The following is a 22,432-nucleotide window of genomic DNA, read 5'->3' on the forward strand; positions in this document are numbered from 1 at the left end:
TAAACTGTCCAGGTAACTTAGCCTCTGTAAAACAAGAGGCACTGACATAGCCTTGTTAGAGCAAGCCAGCAGTATCGCTGATGCGTTACCCTGCTTTGAACACAAGCAGGGACTGCAGCCCCAAATGTGCCTGCACATTCCCTTGCAAAAACAAGACAAACTGCAATATTGGACAACTATGGAACAACATAACCACGTGGCAAAAGTACTGCTTAGACAACCCACAGAAAAATCAGTGTAGCCCATTATGAAACAACTGCAGACCAGTCAATGGCAATATAGCTTCTCTTTGYATTAAGTTGTTAAAAAACATTCATCTAATACACCTCAACTGTTTTCCAAATGAGCCACCTTGAGACAGTGGTCACCACCCCAGAKGGTGATTAAGTCTAAGGTCCTGTCACTTATTGGTCCTGCCACTGAGATCCCCATCCTGGATAGGAAAGAGCAAGAGATATGATAAGATGACCAAACTGAATCTCCAGTACATGTATTCCTTATGCTAGATATAGTAAATAGATGGCTTACATTTGAGCACATTTAATAACTAAACATGCTACTTCATATAAGTAAATATGCTATTTACTTTACATGCATTACATGTATGTGAACATGCTATTTCAGTGTAAGCTAAAGCTTCAGAAAACTAGTTAGACTTATGAGTCTCTTACAGGTCCTACTTAAAATGTAAAAAAAACAAAAAAAATAACACCCCTCCCCTGTATTTTGCAAGTGCTGAACCATGAAAGGTGTTCCTGTTCCTCCAGGAATTCCAGAGTATTCAGCACTTCCTATGCACAGAGAAATCCTATGTTAGGCTCCTTGTCCTCAATATATTGCCCTAGATATATAATTTGTTGTCCCATGTATTTTTAAACACGTAATAATCAAAATAATGTCAGGGAATATTAAAAATATGGAAATGGGATCTTTTTTCCGCAATATATTTTTGATGAAGCAGTAGCAGCCAAAGGGGAAACACTGGGGGAGTCGGGGAGTTCCCTCRCACTCTGCCTTGCAGCCCCCGGGTGTTGCACAGGGAGCCCCGACCCCGGTGCGCGCAGGGAAGGCGCCCGCCCCCGAGCAGGACGTTTTGGAGCCACGTGCTGGACCGCGCGCGGCACCACGAGCCGGCAGGACAGCGCCAGCAGCGGCTCCGACCCCGCCAGCAGCCCCGGGAAAGGGCCRCGCGCTCCCAACCGCAGCAGGCAGCAGGGAAGTGACTCCAGGCRCGTGGAGTCACCGCAGCTTCCCCCATGGCACTGCTGACCTGGCACGTGAAAATGCATATCCTTCCTTCTGAAACCCTTTGGCACATGAAACTGTACGTAGACCATACAGGCATGAGCAAAAAGAGTTCTTAGACCTCCCAAGACACACTTAATAGACATTCRCTCTGGAGTGACCAAATGGAAAGTTTAAATAATCTGCATTCTCTAAAAAAAGAAATGTGATGAATGGTGCAGCTCAGAACTCATAAAGACTTGGATTTCAACATTTGATATTCCTGTAACAAATTTTGTCKAATGTTTCAGATGGTATCCAATTTACCTGCTTAGTTCTAGTAGTATTTTTACTAAGTAATCTATGCCGACATCGTTCCTCGTTTAACACCACACTTTGGTACAACTCCATTACCCACTGAGCTAGGATCCACGTCACCCCCATTGGGTCACGGGCCCCCACACATCCAACAGGGTTGGAGCCCACAATTTGAAGCCATCTCTTCGCAGAGGCTCTAATCTCCACTAYTATGTTACCTGCAGAAACCTTTGTAACCAAGCAATTGCAAGAAGGACACCAGTCCTAGTTAACAAACATCTCATYGCTATCAGATGGTGACTATATTTTTCCTGTTTAGACAGTCACAGTGTAGTCACTGAGCACAATAACTTGGAGAGAAAACCAGAAGGAGTTTCTACCCTGGTGGTTGTTACGACCAGCCCATATCATCACAGGGRTGCTGCCCCAGCCAGCAGAGCACCCGTTGAGGACATCCCAGCTCAGGAGCCAAGGAGCAGGCAAACAGCCAGGCTGGTGTCTGGCACAGAGGCCAAGGGGAGGACACAGCAGAGCAGCACGTGTGGAGCTGCTCCCGCAGCCAGGCCTGCTGGGACCCCAGCTGCCGCCTGTGCTAGCTACAGTGCCACAGTGGGAACAGACCAGGGCAGCGCTGGTGGCCCCTCCTGCCAAGAGGCCACCTTCTAGCAGCAGAAAGAGGAGGATTTCTGACATAACACCTTTCATCCCAATCTCTTTAGGCACTTCTACAAGCATTAATTAAATCTCCCAGTGCCCCCGKGAGATAAGTGTGATCTCAATTTTCTGTMAGAGTAAACTTGGGCATGCAGATAAGTGACTTGAACAAGTTGTTCAGCAAGTCAGAAAAGGTTTGAGAAAAGAAACCATGAGATCTATTTTCAAACTCATAGCTGTAACACACTCCATGACATATAATCCTTTTTCTCTTATTTTTACACTACATCCCCACAAACTATTATATATCCTCTCCTGACCCATGTTTCCCTGTTGTTTTGATGATATCAATTACATCAATTCTTGTCTCCCCTCCACTTTTTAGGTGATATTAAACCCACTTGTCCTAATCCTTGTGCATTTTTCCCAAGCCAGCCTTTCAGCCATTTGATCCTCGCTCACTGGACAGCCTTGCKCACTGAGCCCCACACTAACAGCTGACTCCATGCTTAGCTGCACAGGAAAGAATTTCGTGCCTGCTGAGCATCTGTCTCCTGCATTGATATTTCCCTCCTGGATGTGAATAACAGCGATTTCTCTTCATTCCTCTATATTAATTTTTAATCACAGCCTCTACTTTGCCACTGCTGATTGAATTCCCTACCACATCTAATGGCCTCTCTTGTAATATTCATTCATTTAAAGTGTGTACGCTGATGCCATATCTTATTTTTCAAGGGCAGCCTGTTTAAGTCCAGGAGCAAAGAAATAGCTATTATACATATCTTAAACRACAGTACATTGCCATATGCTTGATCACCAGGGCAAGGGTAAAACACTCCATTTCATCTGAAAAAGGCACAATTATTCAAGGATCATGCCTTACACCATGTTAAATTCTGTCACTGTTGAACAACATGCTTACCCAATTCATAAAGAAACAAGATTGGCACATTATTTTAATCACATCTAAAGATATTGYTAGAATCTGAATATGAAAGCCAAAAGCATTATAATGGTGCAGATTTTTTATAGCAAGCATTCACTSGAGGATCTACATTTATCATCTCCGAGCCTGTAATGCTCAATAACARAAAGGTCACCAGTATTGAACCGTTGAATGCAAACTCCATATTTTGGCATAACAGTCAGGTTCAAGATGAAAGATTCTTTTTAGAATAGAAAAAAGGAACTCTTGATCTAATTTGGGAATTCATGCAAGATGCACAGTCAACATCCCAAACGGTTTTAGCCTATTCTGCATTTTTKCCTAGCTTGCAATTAACAAAGAGCCATACCCATTTCAAGCAGASCCATTTACTCTCAAATCACACCATTTCAAATCAGGACTCACTCACTTTTGGGCTGACAGTTTTGTCCACTGTGCCCAGGGCAACACTTCCACTCCAGGGACGTCACTATTTTGTGTTTGATTCTGTAGGCTTGGAGCGTTGCTGYCTGAGACCTGCAAAACAAAAACATTTTCCAGCTCCTCTAGGTAACTGCAGAGGAGCTGCCGGATACATACAGAAATACCTTATATGTTCTATCATGTGAGCTGTACTCTAATTGCTTTAAAGTAAAAGCTTRGGGCTTGGTGTTTCAATAGTAACTAGAATTTTCAAGTAGCAGTCTCTCTATCATCTGGATATTTAAAGAACCCAATGTTTATTTCATCGGGCTCCTTCCCTCATCAAGTCCAACCTTTTTTGGAGGTGCTAAATACTACCAATTGTTATGCAAGATACTAYTGACTAAACTGGAGAGACAGAGCCAAAAAATTAATGTGAAATCCTGGCTCCTGTGAAATCAGTGATTAAGCCTCTGCTGCTSTCTGTGTAGGACTAAGCTTTTCACAAGGGCTTTACACCTTGTAAGTTGATTTTAAAGAGATTCTACACACATCAAACTCAAAATGTGGGCTTATGCAGTCCGCAAGCCAGCTGAAGGATGTCCAGCTGTACAGTCAGAAGGCTTCCGTTGCTASTATCAAAATAACTGGACACACAAGAAAAAGCAACAGCAAGCATGCTTGCCAGTTAGTAAGTTAAAGACTAAATTAGAATAAAGAATATCATACAGTTCCAGCAGCTGCTAAATGCCATTATGGAAGACACATTTAAAAACCAACAAAATGGCAAGCTAAAAAATGCTACAGAACCTCTGGACTCTCAATTTCTATTTAAATCATTGCAGAAAGAATCTAAATTTCAAGACCACTGCCAGCTATATCACACCAAAAAATATCTTCCTAATGAATTAMAATTTGCTAGGTTGCTTTCCACTGCAGTTAGTTTCCCACCTTTMCACAAGGGATGCAGTCTTACCTTTAAGTTTACAGCACCTGGCAGGAGCTTTGCATACGCCCTGTCATCTTTAGCACCAAGAAAAGCCTTTTTCAATAGYAACATAACAAGAAAGAGAAAAGGTGAACTGAAAGTGGGAGCTCTTGCCAATTCCCTTCTGTCRGGATAATCTTCCAGGTGTTCCATACTTGATATTAGCCCAATCCATTCCTAAATGGACTCATAAAACCTCAAGTATTCATGCAAAGAATTAATCAATAATGGCTCCTCCATTTTACATTTTTTTTAATAGACAAGCCCCAGAACTGTATACAAGAAATTTCTTAGAAACACCTCAAGAAGCYTTTTTGTTACCAAAATCAACATTATTCTAAAGATCAAATAGGGGAGAGGGCCAAATTGCAATTGCTGGACATCACAATTGAGGGATTGTTCTTGGCTCCAGGTCAGAGTCCCTAAACACTACAGCTAAAATATTCCAGGTTTCACRTTAAAGCTTTAACTTAGTTCTGCCATACTACCTAGACAACAATTCCCAAAGCAATCTTACTGACTGGTGAGATGCTTTTGAAATTAAGAGACAAATATTTCACAATTTGGGTTCTGTTGCTGTTTCAAGCTGCTATTTTCCAGGTTCATATTTAAATCCAACCTCCTTTACTGAGGGCAGCACATATCTATGAATGCAATGAGACACCCAAACCACAGAAGACARCACAAATGTTCAGCACAATCTTTATTTACAAGTTAAGTCTGGGCCSATTACTCTCCTAGGTTTGCTGCATCAGCAACAAAGATCTAGCAAAGATAAACATCCCAGCATATAAATAAGAACATTTAGGCTGTTTAGGGGAAGCCTTATGCTCTGACAATACACAAATCGGAGAAGCTGCAGGCAGGAGGGGATATTCTTTCCCACATGTACTTTCAATGCTTGCTGCRTCAACTGCTTTCTTGCAGGATATCAAAAGATGCAACCAGCAGTGGAATCACTTGAAGGCTTAACACAAACCAGAAAATGCCAGAGATTGGGACACCCCTGGAGCATTTCCCAGAGAAGCTTTTATGTCATGTCTGCCCCTTATTAAAATGCRACCTGAGGTGGGTAGCCTTCTCTCCACTCCTCTCTGCACTCTCSTTGCACAGGAAAAACCCAGGTAGGAGTGTGGGAACACCAGGAACCACAAGCCACTCCAGCAGGCTCCAAGCTGCCTGATCTGAGCTAAGTAAATGCACCAGGCCACCTTCTGCACTTAAGAATTGCATGGAGCTCAAGAGATTATACAATTTAACTACACCAGCTTTATTTTATAAACTTAGTCCTATATACAAGATAAAGGGAGAAGACAAGACACAACTGTATTTTTCATTTGACTGTGTTAATTCAAAATCATTCTTGTTTTCACTTTAAGTCTCATCTGTCTGTAGTCAGTTGATGATAATTACAATTTTTGCAATACTCTTYCTTGCCAGTTCTACATACCTCTGAGCACAGGATCCAGCCAGCCAAGTGCAAGGCTTGGCTCTGCCTGATGAGAAAGTTTCCAGGTTGTCCACTACTACTGTAGGTACAAGTCTGGTGTGGACATAAGCACACCAGCTCCTGTGGGAGACAAAGCAAATAGCATACAAACATTATCTGCCAAAACATGATAAAGACAATAGTTTGAAAAAAGATTAATCCCAYAAATAAGGGATAGAAAAATATGAAAATTAAGTTTCATTTCTCTCAAATTGCTAGAGTAGTCTTGCCCAAGACATTTAGTCTTTGTGCTTCAGCTAGCCACAAAGAAAAAAACAGCTCATCATTTTTTCTACCTCTGCATATTTATATTGCCAATTTAAATCTTTCTTTGTAAATGTTTGTACTCAGTACTTTCTAAAGAGGCTTTAAYAGACTGCAGTAATAACAGGTCTACATACCCATAACTATCCCTCCTATTTTTCAGACRCACATACCTACTTGGCCTCCCTTCCCCAGGCAGGACCGAGTACATGGAGATTGCAGAGCTCTTCTGCACTGCCCTCTGCAGCCCAAGCCAGACTCAGCAGGAACACACCACAGCTCCCTGCCAGACTCAGCCTCTGCACCTTCCCCTCTTCTCCTCCTCCCACCAAAMTAAGCCACATACCAACTGATAAAACCCCACTGCAGGACACAACCTGAGCACTGGCAAGCATAAGGCCAATTTTTGAAAAGATTAAGGAGGCTGCAAGAATTTACAAGCTGTTAAATCTGATTTCAAAATCAGGCACGCTGGTAAGAGCAATAGTGAAGAACAGAATTAAGTGGTAATTAATGGCATAATGGCCAGTAAAAGATTTTGTATGGCAAAAACATGCCACAAAGGTATTAGCATTCTCCAAGTCATCAGCAAGTGGCTAAAGGGGAAACTCCAGAGGCTTCTAGCAAGGCCACTCACCAAAAGTCCTTAATGAAGTACATAGCTGAATAATGAAAAACATTATGTACTACTGTAGATTTGCAAGTCATTAACTGAAAGCAGACAGACCTAGTCAATTCTCAAGAAAGGGTTTTATCAGCAAAATCCCACCTGAATATGTAACAGACATACTCAATGATGGGGAAAGTAGTCCAATAGCTTTCTGTACACAAGATCACTTGGATAAGTCCAAAACTGATGACAAAAATGCTGGAATCTCATGATACTAAATTGCCAACTAAGTGGCAGAAAAGAGTCACAAAGCAGGCAGTGCACAAGGGCACGTTTATGCKTACAATAAGACAACGCTCATATGAACCAGCTACAAAAACCAGGTTTTAGAGCCRTTGTGAGCATCTTGTTGAATATTTCAAATGGGTAGTTTGCATTATTCAAATTAGCATGTCAACTGCTTGGAATTATCACAGATTCACAGAATATTCAAGGTTGGAAGGGACCTCTAGAGATCATCTAGTCCAACCTTCCTGCTCAAGCAGGCACACCTGCAGCATGTGGCACAGGGCGGCATCCAGGCAGGTTTGGAAGACCTCCAGAGTAGAAGACTCCACAACCTCCCTGGGCAGCCTGTTCCACTGCTCTGTCACCCTAACAGTAAAGCAGTTCCTCCTCATCTGCAGACAGAACTTCCTGTGCTCCAGCTTGTGGCCATTACCCCTCATCCTATCGCTGGCCACCAGTGAGAACAGCTTGTCCTGTTCCTCCCTGCATTCTCCCTTCCTGAACTTATATATATATTAATCTTATCCCCCTCTGAGCCTTCTCTTCTCYAGAGAAAAGAGAAGGCTCAGAGAAGGCTTATGAATGAAGAACAGAGAAAAAAACAGAAACCACTACTCTTTCAGTACATGAATGCTCGTTTCCTGTACAGGAAGTTCTTTAACTCACATTTTGAATAGAGAACACAAGTTTTATTCCTGTATCCTAGAAGAAAGATTCAAATTGAAAAGATGGATACAGGTGGAAAGGGTAAGTAAACTACTAGAAAAAAATCTCTATGAGATGTTAAGCAGGGCTTGACTTTTTCAACCTGGAAGATCTGTGGGACAGGAAATCAGGAAAGTCATTATTTACTCTCGGTCATAACACAACATCAAGAGGTATGGAAACAGACAAGTCTAAAATGAACAGGAAAAAGTGCTTTTCATTGAACTAGAACATGAGCCAAATTTGGATGTTGTAGAAGACAAAGCAAGAACAAAACAGGTAAGGATTTCATGAAAAAGGATTCTTATGGTTCTTAGATGTAAGGATACAGGTATAGTCTCTAGTTCACCCCATCCCTTAGCTGCAGGCAGATTGGAAAGCATGCTGAAAAATAGCATYGCATGTTTATTCTCTCATCTCTCCYCCTCATAACCATTTCCTGGCTTGTACTTACAGAGCACTACTGATCTGGCCATTCCTGGGGTCACACGTCATGCCCCTGTCCATGCTGAGACATATTTAGTTTTTGACCAAGCAACCAAGKGCTAAGTTCTGTATGACTGGTGAACCTGCCAACACTTCTGCACCACTTGCAGTACCTAAAATGTGCAAGAACAGCAAGCTTGCCTTCTACTGCCACACATGGACCACACTATTTACTGCAGTTCTGTTTCATAATTAGGTAGAGGGGAAAAGAATATATATATTTGCATTACCCATGGAACCCTAAAAATGAGTATTTTATCTCACCATGGAAATCAAAAACAGTTGCTGAAGTGAGCTCTGTTTACTTAATTAGCATTGCTACAGACTTGCACTGCTCCAAGTGAGAGCAGGAATTACCCAAGCGCCTGCTTTTGCCTTCTGAGGCCCCGTGCTCTACTCACATCAGATTCAGTAGGGCTTTATTTGGACAAAAAACTTTCCTGTGAGAACCTCAGGATAACCTCACAAGATGTTAAGGGAAACCAYTCCAGTGAACCTGTAGGTATTTGTCATCATACCAGGCTGCTCTCTTATACAAGACACATGGTTCAGTYGATGAATAATGCATTCCACGTGAGAGTTTTTCTTATTGTTATATCTTTGATCAGATCTCACCCACTCGCCCTCTAGTTCCTCGAGAGTTTCCATTAGGATAATTCTTTTAACTGTATATAAGGAGTCCGGATTTTTTTCCGATGCTTCTTTTCGGTTCTTAGTCCTCTGGTTATGCCCTTTTCTCTAGTCTCTATATTAGAAACACCATGACCAAGGGCTTGCCAAAGACACAATTCACTCTGAACCATAGTATTAAAGACTCTGTCAAAGTCAAAGCCACCTTAAGGTGTTTAATGGACATAAAGCAAAGAGCATCGAAAGGCTATTTATCCCTTTTAAGTCTCCCAAATAKATAAGGTTACCTGCAGTAGCACTGKGGTTGGTGCATACAGCTCACATACAGTCTCCTGTAAGCTGCAAGCATTGGCTATTAATAGCACTAACTCAAGAATCACATCTTCAGAAGAACTTGATCAACAGCTCAGGACACAAATTAAACAACAGGGAAGAGAGCATAATGATCCACAGCAGCACCTCCCCRATGATAAAACAGGTATCTCTTCCCATTCAGCAATCAGAACAGGACACCCTAAGGCAGCTGCTGGACTCCAAACAGTGAGCAGCATGACCCAAAAACCCAGCTCTTCCTAAGCACTTTCTTGCTCACTATCARGGAGCAGCAGATGTATGACTACCACCTCAAAGAAAGCAAGTGGGAAGCCCATTGGGCTACAACATAAGCCAGACACGAAGCTCACTGAGAGGACCCAGTCCCACAGCACCTGAGCCAAGTGAGCAGAACCGCCCCATAACAAACACTCTGGCAGCCCAGTGAACATCTAGCTAAGACCMCCTCACAAAGCTGAGCTCTCCTTCAAGCCACAAAAGTCAGAAACTGAGGAGCAAAGCTAAGCACAAACACCCCTACAACATAACTCCCCAACAGAATAAAGGGCCACACCTGGCTTTAAATAGAGCCCAACCAGGGTGTGTGCAGAGGTTCCAGGTGAGGCTSTTCAGGGCAATTAAGACCTGTTACCACATTTGGGCATCTGACAGCACCTTCAGTACWACAAACCTTGGGCCTCATCCCTGCCTAACTGCAGCAAGGTTTCTGCATCTTCATACCTGAGAATAAAACCTGTATTTTTCTCTGAAGCACAGCAAGGAGGTTAAAAAAGACTCTCAGTGTAAAAATGGAGTATTAAAGATCTTCTATAACAAACACAAAAAGACATAAGAGGCTAGGCTGGCTTACATAGAAGAGTTCTGACTAAAAGTGGAAGTTTGCCTGTGATTAAACCTCTGTGGTACAGAATCCCAAATCCAGATTCACGAATAATTCTTGACCAACAATATGGAAAGTCTGATCAGAAGATGCCCACAGTGACATTCATTACCTCTTGTAATATCCAGCAAGTGAGGAACAACAAACTAGCACCTCGGACAGTTAAGTTCCCTAAGTTCCCATCCATAAACTGAAGTTCCAAAAACAGTGATCAGATTTCAAACTCCAACAGTAGTGGTTCTTCCCAAACAGTAATGAACCAGTGCTGTAGCTGGGGTCTTGATTTGAGCTCCCAGCTGCTTATACCCACACATGTAGGGCCATACAGCTCCCCAGAGAAAGGGGTAAAGCAAAGCMAATAGAGCCATGTTATCAGGGCAGATCCTTTCTGTGCTGCATATTGCTGAAAATTTCTGATAACATGATCCGTTTATATCTAAGCAAACACTATCAGTGGAAAGAGAAAACAAAGCAGACAAAAAGCTCTTGCAAAACACATGAAAGGCCTGGGAACATAGGCATTTTTCTTTAAATCTACTTTTAACATGTAAACTCACTAATTATCATAATGAAGGAGAGTAACTAACTTGAAAGTAACAGCATCTTGCCAAAGGGMAACAGCAGTACAATGCCCCCCAAATATACTAGCTAAGGGTTGCTGTTGTTTCTGGAAGACAGTCTGATTCCATCTCTGATGTCCACAAAAATTTAACTGAACTTGACTAGACGGTTTCTATTTAAAATGGTTAACTCATTCTTAGGCTACATGAGCACCATGTCTGAAGCTGCCGTTCTCACAGGCTGGCATCCTTTGATCACACTAAATTGGAAAAAACATCCACGGCAAAAGAGCCCCTGGTGATTCATAATTAGGTTTGTGCTACCAATGAAATAAGCTCATTAAGAGATGTTAAGAATGTAAATATAATTTTGAAATCAAATTGTCTGAAAAAATGTAGATTTGAAAATAGAACATGAAATGCAGCGGGAGGACTATGACAGGTTGTATTAACACAAAGGCAGAATACAAGACAGCTGTTTTGCATAACAGGAATTTAAACCTGAAAATCCTCTTTMCCTTTCATGGAATAATATATTCCAGATTCACAACACAGGCTGCTAACATGTAGATTTTGTCAAGAGCTGCAAGAGCCTGTTGTTTCTTTGGCATTGAGCCTCATTTCAATCAGGAAAGCAATATCTGCAAACAAACCAAAACCTTCAGAAAATATAATAGCTTTCTCTACCTTGCAGAAAGCAGTGCAAGCCACTAGTTGACATAAAGCCCACAAGATACATTTCATCCTTCCCTTGCATGTATTAGCCAGGGAAAATCACTGATAGCACAACATAGCAAGACCGAGTCCTCAAAACTTTAAAAGAGCCTCTTCATTTGCGGTATTTCAAAGAGGATTTTCAGCTTCAAGCTAAGTGCAGCTGGTCCAATTGCATATCAAGCATAGTGTGACCACATGTGAAGAGCAGGACTTAGCAGCAAGTGCAGCACTCAGATGCATGTCTGTGCTCTTCTCTCAACAGGCCMAAGTCCTGGGGGTTGCAATGAGGTTTCATGATAAGCTATTAAGTGGCCATACAGCTTTTAGGATCCTACACAATCTAGATGGCTTTTTCCAATCTTGTGTTAATGCTTTACTGTGCAAGTTCCCTTCTCTTCTACTTACACCACTCCTTTTTCCTTTTTCACAAATAAAAGACCCTAAACAAAACATTTCCTCATTTCTGTAGCTGGCCAGGAAACAGAAAGGATACAGCAAAACAAAAACAGTTTCAGTGCAATTACAACCCAGGACTGCCMAACACAGTGTATTCCACACAATGACAAGCCAATTACCATACTACATGAGTATSAACTGATAACTCATTTCCCTCACTCAGAAAAAACTTATTGATGAAAGCAAAAGCAAAACTATTGGATTGTTTCCCTGTATTTGGCTGACCCCTCAAAGCCATTCACCCTGATGTCATGATATCAAAGTGTGTTGGGTGAATGACAGTGTTCTTCACCTCTCGAAGGAGGCACTCCCATCTCCTTCCGGGGAGCAGCAACTGCCGCCTCCGGGGCTCCCCCTCGCCCCGCTGCCAGCAGCCCACGCGGGTCCCTCGGGGCAGGCACGGGGGCTCGCGCCGCGCCGCCAGGTGGCGCCGCCTGCCCGCGCACGGCAGCTCGCGGGGGCGCCCGCGGCAGCCGCGCGCGCGGAGCAGCCTTCGCGCAAGCGCCAGGGCAAACCCCCGCGCAGACACCACCTGCCGCCCACGGAGCCGCCCACTGCCGCGCGAGCRCATCCCTGCACTGGTGCACTTCTCAACAAGCCTGCTATGTGACCCTAACCCCACACAAAACACACACCCGCAGCAGCCAAAACACAAAGGGTCTAAATTTGATCTGCCCTTTCTATTCTACCTCAGCAAACAGGTTATTTTCATCCACAGGTAAATTAGATTATTGGTCTTTTAATAGGCACTATATTGCATCAGCAGAGCTGGGCATCACTATCATCAACACAGGACTRTGGAACAACTAAAGGAATCCAAATGGAGCCAGCCCTCAAGCTTCTGTTAWATCAGGCCATGACTTAGCAAACTGGATGGCTACTTGATAGAGTTTCCAAAATACAAATTGTCCATTTGCTTTCTTTTCACACCATCCTGCCTGCCTAGTTAAAGAGACTTAGCAAAAGGTATGCAAGGGCCCAGAGGAGGAGCCCTGCAAGGAGAGGGTAAGGGGCTAAAGCAGTCTGCTTTGGGTGCACCTTGCAGCATCCTCTGTCCCACTGAGAAAGGTTTGGAGAAGCTACAGACAGGCTCCGTGCAGCATAGCATCAGATAAAAGCAACATATATTGACATTTGAGAGGCTCAGACCAGCTATAAGGAAAGAGTTTCCCCTTGAGCACCATCAAGCTTCAGCAGAGACCCAGAGTGACTCTTAAGTCTCCGTCCTTAGAGTTTTACACAACATGACTGCACAAACCCTAGAGCAACCTGGTCTCATCTCAGCCAGCCCTGCTGTGAGCAGGAGGTTGGAGCAGAGAACTGACAAGGTCCCTTCCAGCCTGAATAATCTTACAGTTCTGTAACCCTTTGATCTTTGCTTCTACATAGATATATATACACACAAAGATACAATTGTTTTTCTGAATGCAGTAGTTAAAATGTACTATTAAATAAAATGCAACTGATATAGTGTGGCAGAAATCCACAACTGTGAAAAGCCAGAGAGAATTCCAAATTTTAAAGCTAGGGTCCTTCCCTATCTCAAAGGCTGCTAGGCAAGGAACAGCATATAAACACAGAATGAGTAAGGCCCTCAATTTAAGTTGTATAAAAGTACATTGCTGTGATTAATTTAACAATATTTATTTTCAGTTTGCTTTAAAATCCTTCCAAATGCTGATGAGAAGAAATCATATTGTCTGACATGATGTAAATATACAGATTAAACAGATAGAAAGCACCCTGACAAATTATTTGCTATTGCATGGGAGACCAGATTTTGGTTGCCCAACAACCTCAGCAGGTCACTAAGGAAACTACTTGTCTCTGATACTTGCAGTATGGTAGACTGGGTATCTGTAAATGAATTCACMCATCTGTCTAGAATATACCTCTCCTTAAAACTGAAATGGTCAACCTGAAACAGAATTATTAGTTTTCTGTTCACTGCTGTTTCCTTTCATCTAAGATATATGAATCTACCAATCACAGCTGAAAAAAACAACCAATACCATCTAGGAACTGACCATCAGCAAAAGTCTATTTGTTCCCTGTGCAGAAAGGAATGAACAAACAGACAATTTGTGCCAAGTGCCTTTGACTTGCAGTTTAGTGCAGTATGTGACAAGACAATGTGTTAAGGACACTTTCAGCACTAATAACAGGTTACTTCTTGATACAGCCAAATGAGGTATGGGAAGTTAAACTGTTTGGATTGYGTTTTTCCCCCAGGATTCAGGGTCCTGACACTTCATCCTGCCTATTCCAAAACACAAATTGTACTCTCATCACTCATTTCCTTTTTTTGCGATGTACAGCCCTGACACCTTCGACTGGCAGCTGCCTTGGTCCCATCCAAATTTTATTTCCTATTGTGACCAACTTAAATCTCTCAACTCTAAGTYAACTCTGACATCCAACAGCAAATAACAGTCTGCACTTACCTAGCATTTCCCCAATATATTTTAGCATTAAAATAATGTATTATTCTTAGACCTTATTTCACAGAGCCCCTCAAAAAAGCCTGAATTTCTCACAGATAGAATTTACCTTTTGCAAAGACATGCTTTAGTCTGTTCAGAGAATCATGCAGTACACACCTGAAAACCCAAGCTAACTGCTTTTTAAAAGGGTCTTTAATCTAACATTTTACTTCTGGATTATAAATGTTTTTCCATCATCTAATGGATTAACAGGACAAAATACAGTAAGCTCATCCTGTTCTTGTCTTACAGGCACTGTGAAGGTGACATTAGGTGGTACAGGTTTTTACTCTTTTAGTCCTTTTCTACCAAAAAGGAGCTGGCAAYCTCACAGGAAGCATTTACCACTTTTGGTATTACTGGCATTAGAAAAAAATCCCACGCCAACTCCAAAGATGAAGGTTTGTCTTAATAATCCCTGTTTATACTGTTCCTTTGGGCTGCCTCTCTTTCCTTATTTAGCTKTATTACATGGTTAAATCACCTTACCAGTACCTGATTTGCCACTTAAGCAGAGCTGGATCTTTACTCCTGCATGGATCAATTTCTGTGGCTTTCTTAAACCTAAAAACATCCGCGCAACAGTCCATGAAACACAAGGTGTTTTTCTCCAACATCTTCCAACAGAATTTTTCCTCMTACCTCTGGTGTTTCTTAGCATACGTGTAATACACGACACATGCTTTTCAGTTCAGTAGTAGAAAAATTAAGTCACTTGCGTTTTTCCATTAGCAACACAGTTAATGCCTTTGGAAAACATACAGGAATATATAGCTACTGTTCTTTTCCTTGCCACATGGATCCTAGGATTTAGAGACTCAGTTTTCTAAAACCTTAATTATATTCAGWTTTGTGAGAATTCATATTTGGTATGCAAATTTTTGCAATGATTTTGGTATATCCTTAAGAAAAGGTGGCAAARACATAACATTTAACAATTTAACATGCTAACACTGCATCCAGGTTGCTACCGTAATCCTCATCTATGCAGTGTGATGGAGACACATTTTTAAAAAAAGGAAAACAGACTGTTCCTAATCCTCACTGCCCCCACAGTGCACCAAGAGCATGAGCAAAGATGAGCTCAACAGTAACAYAGTAGTGACCCTACCAAGAATAAGAATTTCTTATTTTCATTTACATTTTGCAGATTTAGTAAACACCAACATCATGATGCCTTATCTGAATCTCAGAGAGAAAGTCAATATCCAAATTGAGGAAGGTAGGAGAAAACGCATTGCAAGATTTTGAAGCACCTTGCTGCCATGTCACAAGTGCTGTGGACAGAGATGTGCGGCTGGTTTGTTTTCCCTAGTGCTGCGTTTCCCATGCTACTGAACCAAGTCTGCCCTGATTCTGCAAAGCTACCACACTGAAAGGTTGATCTAGAACTTTGGAGTCACCCAACTGTTTTGCCTAAAGTCACTATAATCATTTTCACCTGTAATTCAAAATGTAATACCACAATCTCCCTCAAAGATAAAAGGTCCTRAGGAACTCATTGGAAGGCTAAGCAAGCTGCACAGGTCATTTCTTGCAGTGACTCCTTCCAAACCAGGTAGCAGATTTACAAAACGCACAGCATGTTGGAGCAAGTGAATAGCACTGACCCTGGGCAGCTGTTGTGCCATACAAATATTGCTGCTCAGTGTTTYAGTACCCAATTTGTACAATGCCACCTGGTTCTTGTCCTACATGATACAAGTGCTCTTAGCAGCCCATTCCCCCTTTCACATTCGCAATCAGCGGAAAGCAGCTTCGTAACTCCCTTGAAATTCTCTATTGACACTTTATCTTGGTATTACACCACACACATCATTATGCACTTACATAGTTATATCTTTGTCCCTTTCATTCTATAGAGGAGGCTCCGATCAAAGAAGTGATTACCTGGCCAAATGATTGGCTTTGGTCTTGGGGATTGCCATGTCAGTAACACTGCTTATGTTCAGTACAGGGAACTGTGCACTAGAAGCCAAACTTCAGAAAACCTCCGAAGAATGACATGGCTACGAAGGAGGGCATCAATGCAAAGGTCTTCTCCATACAGATGGAACAGAACACTGGGAAAGCCAAGCTAACTTCTGCCCTTAGCTACCAAAGCAATGTTAAGTACTTCTGTAAGGGGTTCTTCCTTTCAGCGAATATGCCTAGTGGGTCATAAACCTCCACCATGCAACACCTCTATCTATAATACGTACACAGCAAAGCAAAATCTCCTGAAACCCATTCTAGAGTACAGGAATTTCCTCTGCTCCATCAAAAAGCAAAAGGATCAATAAAGACTGAATCTGGAATTAACCAGGCAGTTAAATGAGTTCTCTTGCTCTTGTGCATTTGAACTAACAACCAAGCTTGGCTGCTCATTTTAATTATGCATTAGAAATTCTATCAAGCTGATAAAGGCAGAAACAGTTTCCAGAAAGAAATCTAGAGGTCTGGTCACAAGAAGGAAATATTTCAGCATTCCCACAGTACATGATAGCTAAGTAAATTTGTCCCTGGTAGTGAGATGATTAAAAACCTCCCCGSTTAATAATAAAAAAATTATCACCTCACTGCCACCCAAGGTAACAGGAAGTCTAGGAAGACCCTCAGTGGATTCACAATAATGGGAAAATATGGAATATGCACATAGTTAAGAAGAACCAATACAGAACTTTCCAATCTTGTGGAGATTGTGTGGTTAATGCCTGAATTAAACTCTCCTAGACTGAAAAGCTGCCTTGAATTGTAATTCACCAAGCTGCAGTCAGAATGGAAAATTAAGCATACCAGTCAGGACAATGCCTCAGATTTGCTCTGGAGTTCCATTGTTACTTAAGTTGGTCTATATAGTGAAATACCACAATGGTTTCTTCTCTCAATATTGGAAAAGGCCTATCTTGTATCAAGTCAGTTGAACATGCTGCAGCATCAGTTTTCTTCTTAGAGGCTAAAGAGGTGCTCATTCAATCAAGTTACCTTTGGGGAAATGAAGGCTGGGCTCCATCCCTGCTGTCGCTGAAGCACAATTTTAGTTGCCCAGCATTSCTCTAGCTCACACTTGCCAACTCCATGACAGAAGCAAATCCTCTGATTTAAAAGACTMAACTTGGCTCCCACTCTTCCAGATGCAGGCAAGTAGTCAGCCAGTATTACAGGAGGGGAAGTTTTTTAGGAGTTAATACAGGTAGGTTGCGCCCAAGTAATGTACAATTCCAAGATACACAAATAATGAATCTAAGAAAAATAACCAAGAAAATAAAGAATACTCTAATCCATTCCTGCTTCAGGCTTCTTTTTCTAGAGATCATTCAGAGATTATAAGTTGAGTAATATAAAAATATTTTTCCCTCTACAGAAAAAAAGCTGTTGCAAGATATTCCTTCAGAATCAGAGGCTTAAAAAGTATGATAAGCTACAAATACAAGATACTAATATAGATAGCATGGAAGATCAGAAAGGACAAACTAGAAACACTTACAATATATGTATATTTTGGCAGAAATTACCCTTATGTTCTAAAAATTCAAGTCAATTATTCCTGTTAGAGAAAGAGGCTTTTAGGTCAAGCTATCCTAGACTTGCTTATTGTGCAACTTCCAGTCCTTGTGTAGCCTTGGGTGCAGGCCCTCCCTCAAAGGCAAACACCTAACATAGACCACTCTGCTGAGATGGTTTTGTTGCTAACAAATTATTTAAATCAATGTCTCAGTTAAATTATGTAAATTTATGTCCCTCTTTAAAGGTTGGCTAGAAAATTCTAACTTACCGCCAAGTAACAAGATCTAAACCACATTTTCACTCCAGKGAAGAATCAACATAACTTGAGTTTTTTTTGGACATATGAATATGCCTACTAGTTATAGCTCATAAGTACCAGGATGTGACCTTGTTCAGCAGAATTTTCAAGCCAGGGTCTGATCACCCTACAATACACACTGCAACTACTGCCTGTTGCACTCTCTCCTCCTTCCTGCCCCCACAAAGTTTCCTAGTACATGAAAAGTCATCCTGAGACAAACTTTGAAAATGAAGACTAAGGATTTTTTTCAGAGGAGTCATTTCAGCAAATAAAAAACCACCTTTTTCCCTGACAGCTCTAATGTTCAGTTTCTTCAGTGTCACTAAAAAGAAACAGAAAATTTGAAGAGCTTTAGATGGCCCTAGTGAGTCTTACCTGGCCCACCCTCACCCATCTTGTTCCCTAATTCTTTGTGTTTTTTTTTTTATACTGGTCTTTATATGTAGCTTTGGAGTAGAACCTCTATCCAATTCTTGTAACCGTGAGTGAATGCATTAGACAATATTTAGAGATGTATTTATAAAATTAAAAATATATCTTAGACCTATACTTGATATATATTTAAAGATTCTCTAAAACTCTCATAATCAATCTTATAAAAATCTCATGAAACTTACAAAAAATGAATGTAAGAGATCTAGAAGTTTTTTCATCTTGTCCTATATTTGGGTCATTACATTTGTACAATAGACATATATTTTACCCTGTGGGCAATTTGGTAGTCCTGAAAATGGAGTTATTTTATTTAAGATATGTCTATTACTTGGTAAGATTATTAAAAGTATTAGACCAAAAAATGCATTATCTTTCTTTTCATCTATCCCTGAACTCAGTCTTCCTTCTATACGAAACCTTTTGACACCAGGATCTCTGCACATACAGCAGCACAATGGGTTGCACTAAAGAATTAGAGTCATGCCGTTCCTACAAGGTCACCAGAAAATTCAGGTTAACTTGCAGATTACCAAGAGTCATCTCAATATAAAATAAAAGCAAACTGTGCTTTCAAATTTCCTCCAGAGGTAGTACGCTTTATAGCTACCACCTATTGACGCATTCACTCTGCTCTCAGGCATTGAATGAGCAAAGCTCGCAGAAAGCTGAGTGTCTTAACAGGAAACTTTATAGCTTCATGTTCAGCCTATTTACAATCAAGACGCAAAATTCAGTCCACAAAATACCCTGAAAATGGATTGTGTGTTGAGAATACCATGATAAAATACACATACGCATAGTTTCTTGGCAATAACTTCTCAGATGTGTTGCAGAAGTTAWGAAGATTGAGCACAGTGAATGTGCATATTCCCATGAATTTGCAGAAAAAGGTCAAAGAGACTTTACTTCTCCAGGTCTATTCCACAGAAAAAGGGAAAAAGAGTGAAGTGATTTACTTCAGTTAGTGTAGGTCAGTGGCAAAACAGGAAGAATAGCTCAAGCTATCACATTAAGCCATTACCTCACACCACTTAGAAGCACTTATGCATTGCCGGTCTGGCAGAACTGTAGGAAATTGCCATGGAGAGGGCAGGCAGCCTAGCAGTTTGACTAAGATCATGAGGATGAGCACTACTTTGTGCCGGGCTTGCTGTGGCACACAACTAGTTTCAGTGTCTATCAGCTTTATTGCTAACTTGTTACATCAAGTCAAGCAAAAAGACTTTTATGCATTATGCACATCTGGCTAGCTACTCATGAAACACGATGCTAAACAGGAGAAGAATTTTGCTTTTCTCTAAACACAAGTAAATACTATTGCAATAAGTAAAATATAAAAGCTTATTCACCAAAGCCTTTTTCTTCTCCTTTATATATTTTCATAAATGTATTTATATATATTTATATATGTCCTATATATGTGTACAAGGTCTAAAATATATCTGTCAATTCATACTTGCTCTGAAAACTAATGTCACTGCACAACTCTTCAGGGCAAAAGCCGAAAGCTACATATTCTAGGCTCAGTAAATCCTGCAGATTTGGTCCCTTGATTTCATTTTTTCAATTAGTCTTCCTTAAAATCACTAAGTTCAGTACAACTGGTTTCTGGGAGTTTTAATAATTACCTAGAAAAGAAAAGAGCTAAYAGCCTTTCTAAGCAGTAGAGAAAGAAAAGGTAACTTGACTTACTTTCCTCTGGTCATGTCAAAGCCAGATGCTTTGAGGCTGGCATCCTGCGGGGTGCTGGTGGCTGGCTGCTTGAGCAATCTGTTGCCTGTAGCTGAATCCCTGCTCTCAAAGACCTCTTGCAAGAGCAGGGTCTCTCTGGGACTGCTCTGGGGAGATGCTCCACTGCTGTTAGACCGGCCGCCAATCTTATCCTCATCTGGGTCACTGTCACCATGTCTACTCATCAAATGGCTTGCAGGAGTAGAGGCTGTAGGACTGGAGATTTTCTTCACTGCTTTCTTTTCACGGGTCCTGCCCAAAGGTGCAGAAGTGAGTTCCTGTATTCTATTTCCTTCGGCAGCTTGGATCTCAGAGTGGGGAGACTCCAAAGCTGTCCCTGGGTTCACAGAGCCATGCGTTGCAGCAATCAGAGTGAAGTCTGAGGGACTTGTGTGGGTTTCACCATTCAAAGCTGTAAGCCAGAGCTTGCGTGGAGTATTAGCTTCACTACTACCGCTCTGTAAATTCAAGAGAAGCAGTAAAATTACCTCCTTCATCCTGTTGGGTTGCAAGGTTCTACCAGATACCCTGCATATATTCCCTGAGCAAGGGTCCTGCCACTTCTTCCCTCTCCCAAGCTGCTGCACATACAGTGAGTCTACCCAGAGAATGCCCTGSTGGGTTTTATTTTTGTAGAAAGGAAACAGGTTTTGGTGTTTCAAAACTGAATGAGGAAGCTCAGTTTCCTGTTTCTGTGGATTTCTCTGCAACCTGTGACCCTTTGGAGAAGAGGAGCTTGGCAGCCTTTGTGGGAGGAAAAAAGGAATTTCTACAGAAGCCACAGGATAAAGATTAAAGGCACAATAGATAGGTGGAAAAAAGATGTACCATGAAGTAATCCTGGGGGATCAAAATGAAATTACCAGATAATTTTCCTTTCATATGTACATGTAGAAACAAGTGACCTGACCTGTCACATGTGGCCTTTGGACAGTTTGTACTTATGACCTTGTTATTGAAAAAAGACCTGACCTGTCATCATCTATCAAGGCCATGTGTCTTGCTGTGTCTTCTATTTCACTTGGACTGCTCAAGTACTCCAGTGCCACAAACAGGGAAATGTTAAGGAAGAGATCCTCACTGTCTTCATGGATATGCTTCATGCTTGTGAAGGCATTCCCTTATGTACTTAGCTTCATCTCTTCTTTACGCCACAGCTTATGCCTACCACATTGCTCTGAAAGCTCAAAGCATTCTGAATGCTGCTGCTTGAGAAGTACTGGAATCAAATCCTGGACTTACCTCAGAGCTGCGAGCCAGTGCAGCAATCCTTCTGTGATCCCCAAGATGAGATACTTACTCATAACAGACCTGGTAGAAATGGAATGACAAAGGTGTTCCTCAGGAACAACTGGTGGCAGGACATTAGAGGGCATTTCAAGCACTCTTAAAAGCTTATGTACAAGCAACTGGATCCTACCTTTGATTCCCACTTTGTATAGTGGCATTTTAGATGCATACTTCACCTGCAGACTTCTAAATCCAATACAGATAAAAACTGCAAGTTTATGTGGGAGAGCTGCTACTAAATCAAGTCTCATGACCATCCCGCTGAACTGAGTTGGTCTACTGCATTAGCTACTTGGTCTAGTCTAAACAGATTCTCTCGTATGTTATACCAATATGGCTGTGYCAGCTCAGGTCAAGATCTCCAATACCCCCAGGAGAAGAGAAACAAATGTCTCTTTTCCTCATACCATTCACTGTAAGCCCTCAAAGCATATCCAAGGTTTCTGAGAAATTTTCAGCTCCCATACTTCCTTTTCACTTTACTTGCTCATATGGGCAAGTATTAAAGGGGCACAACAGGTACTTTTCTTTAAAGGGGCTGCATTTTACTGATTACAAGTCATATGGTCCAATAACAATCACTCAAAAATTAATGGAGTAAATTCAAACTGTGCATWTAAAATACAATTTGATGAATTCAACAACATGTTCTTTAATTTTGTTATCATTGCATAAACAGTCCAGACTGCCCCTCAAAATACCACCTTTCAATCTTAAATTAGTAAAAGGGAAAAACAGTAGGGAGTGCAAGTT

The 22,432-nt window shown here is 41.4% G+C and overlaps 1 protein-coding gene across 1 annotated transcript in view; it reads right to left on the bottom strand.

Annotated features, from left to right (window-relative positions):
* MMRN1 (multimerin 1) overlaps positions 1 to 20,940 on the bottom strand; it is a 39,870-nt gene extending 18,930 nt beyond the window's left edge. Inside the window, exons 1-3 of the mRNA XM_026039999.1 lie at positions 20,351 to 20,940; positions 5,986 to 6,105; positions 3,555 to 3,661 (exon numbers count right to left, since the gene is read on the bottom strand). Coding sequence (XP_025895784.1) covers positions 3,555 to 3,661; positions 5,986 to 6,105; positions 20,351 to 20,886 — 763 coding nt within the window. The 5' untranslated portion in view covers positions 20,887 to 20,940. The remainder of the gene's footprint in view (positions 1 to 3,554; positions 3,662 to 5,985; positions 6,106 to 20,350) is intronic.
* Between the last annotated feature and the right edge of the window lie 1,492 nt (positions 20,941 to 22,432).

This window comes from Nothoprocta perdicaria, unplaced genomic scaffold (assembly GCF_003342845.1).
Source record: "Nothoprocta perdicaria isolate Ctin4 unplaced genomic scaffold, notPer1 scaffold_249, whole genome shotgun sequence".
In the NCBI taxonomy this organism is placed as follows: Eukaryota; Metazoa; Chordata; class Aves; order Tinamiformes; family Tinamidae; genus Nothoprocta; species Nothoprocta perdicaria.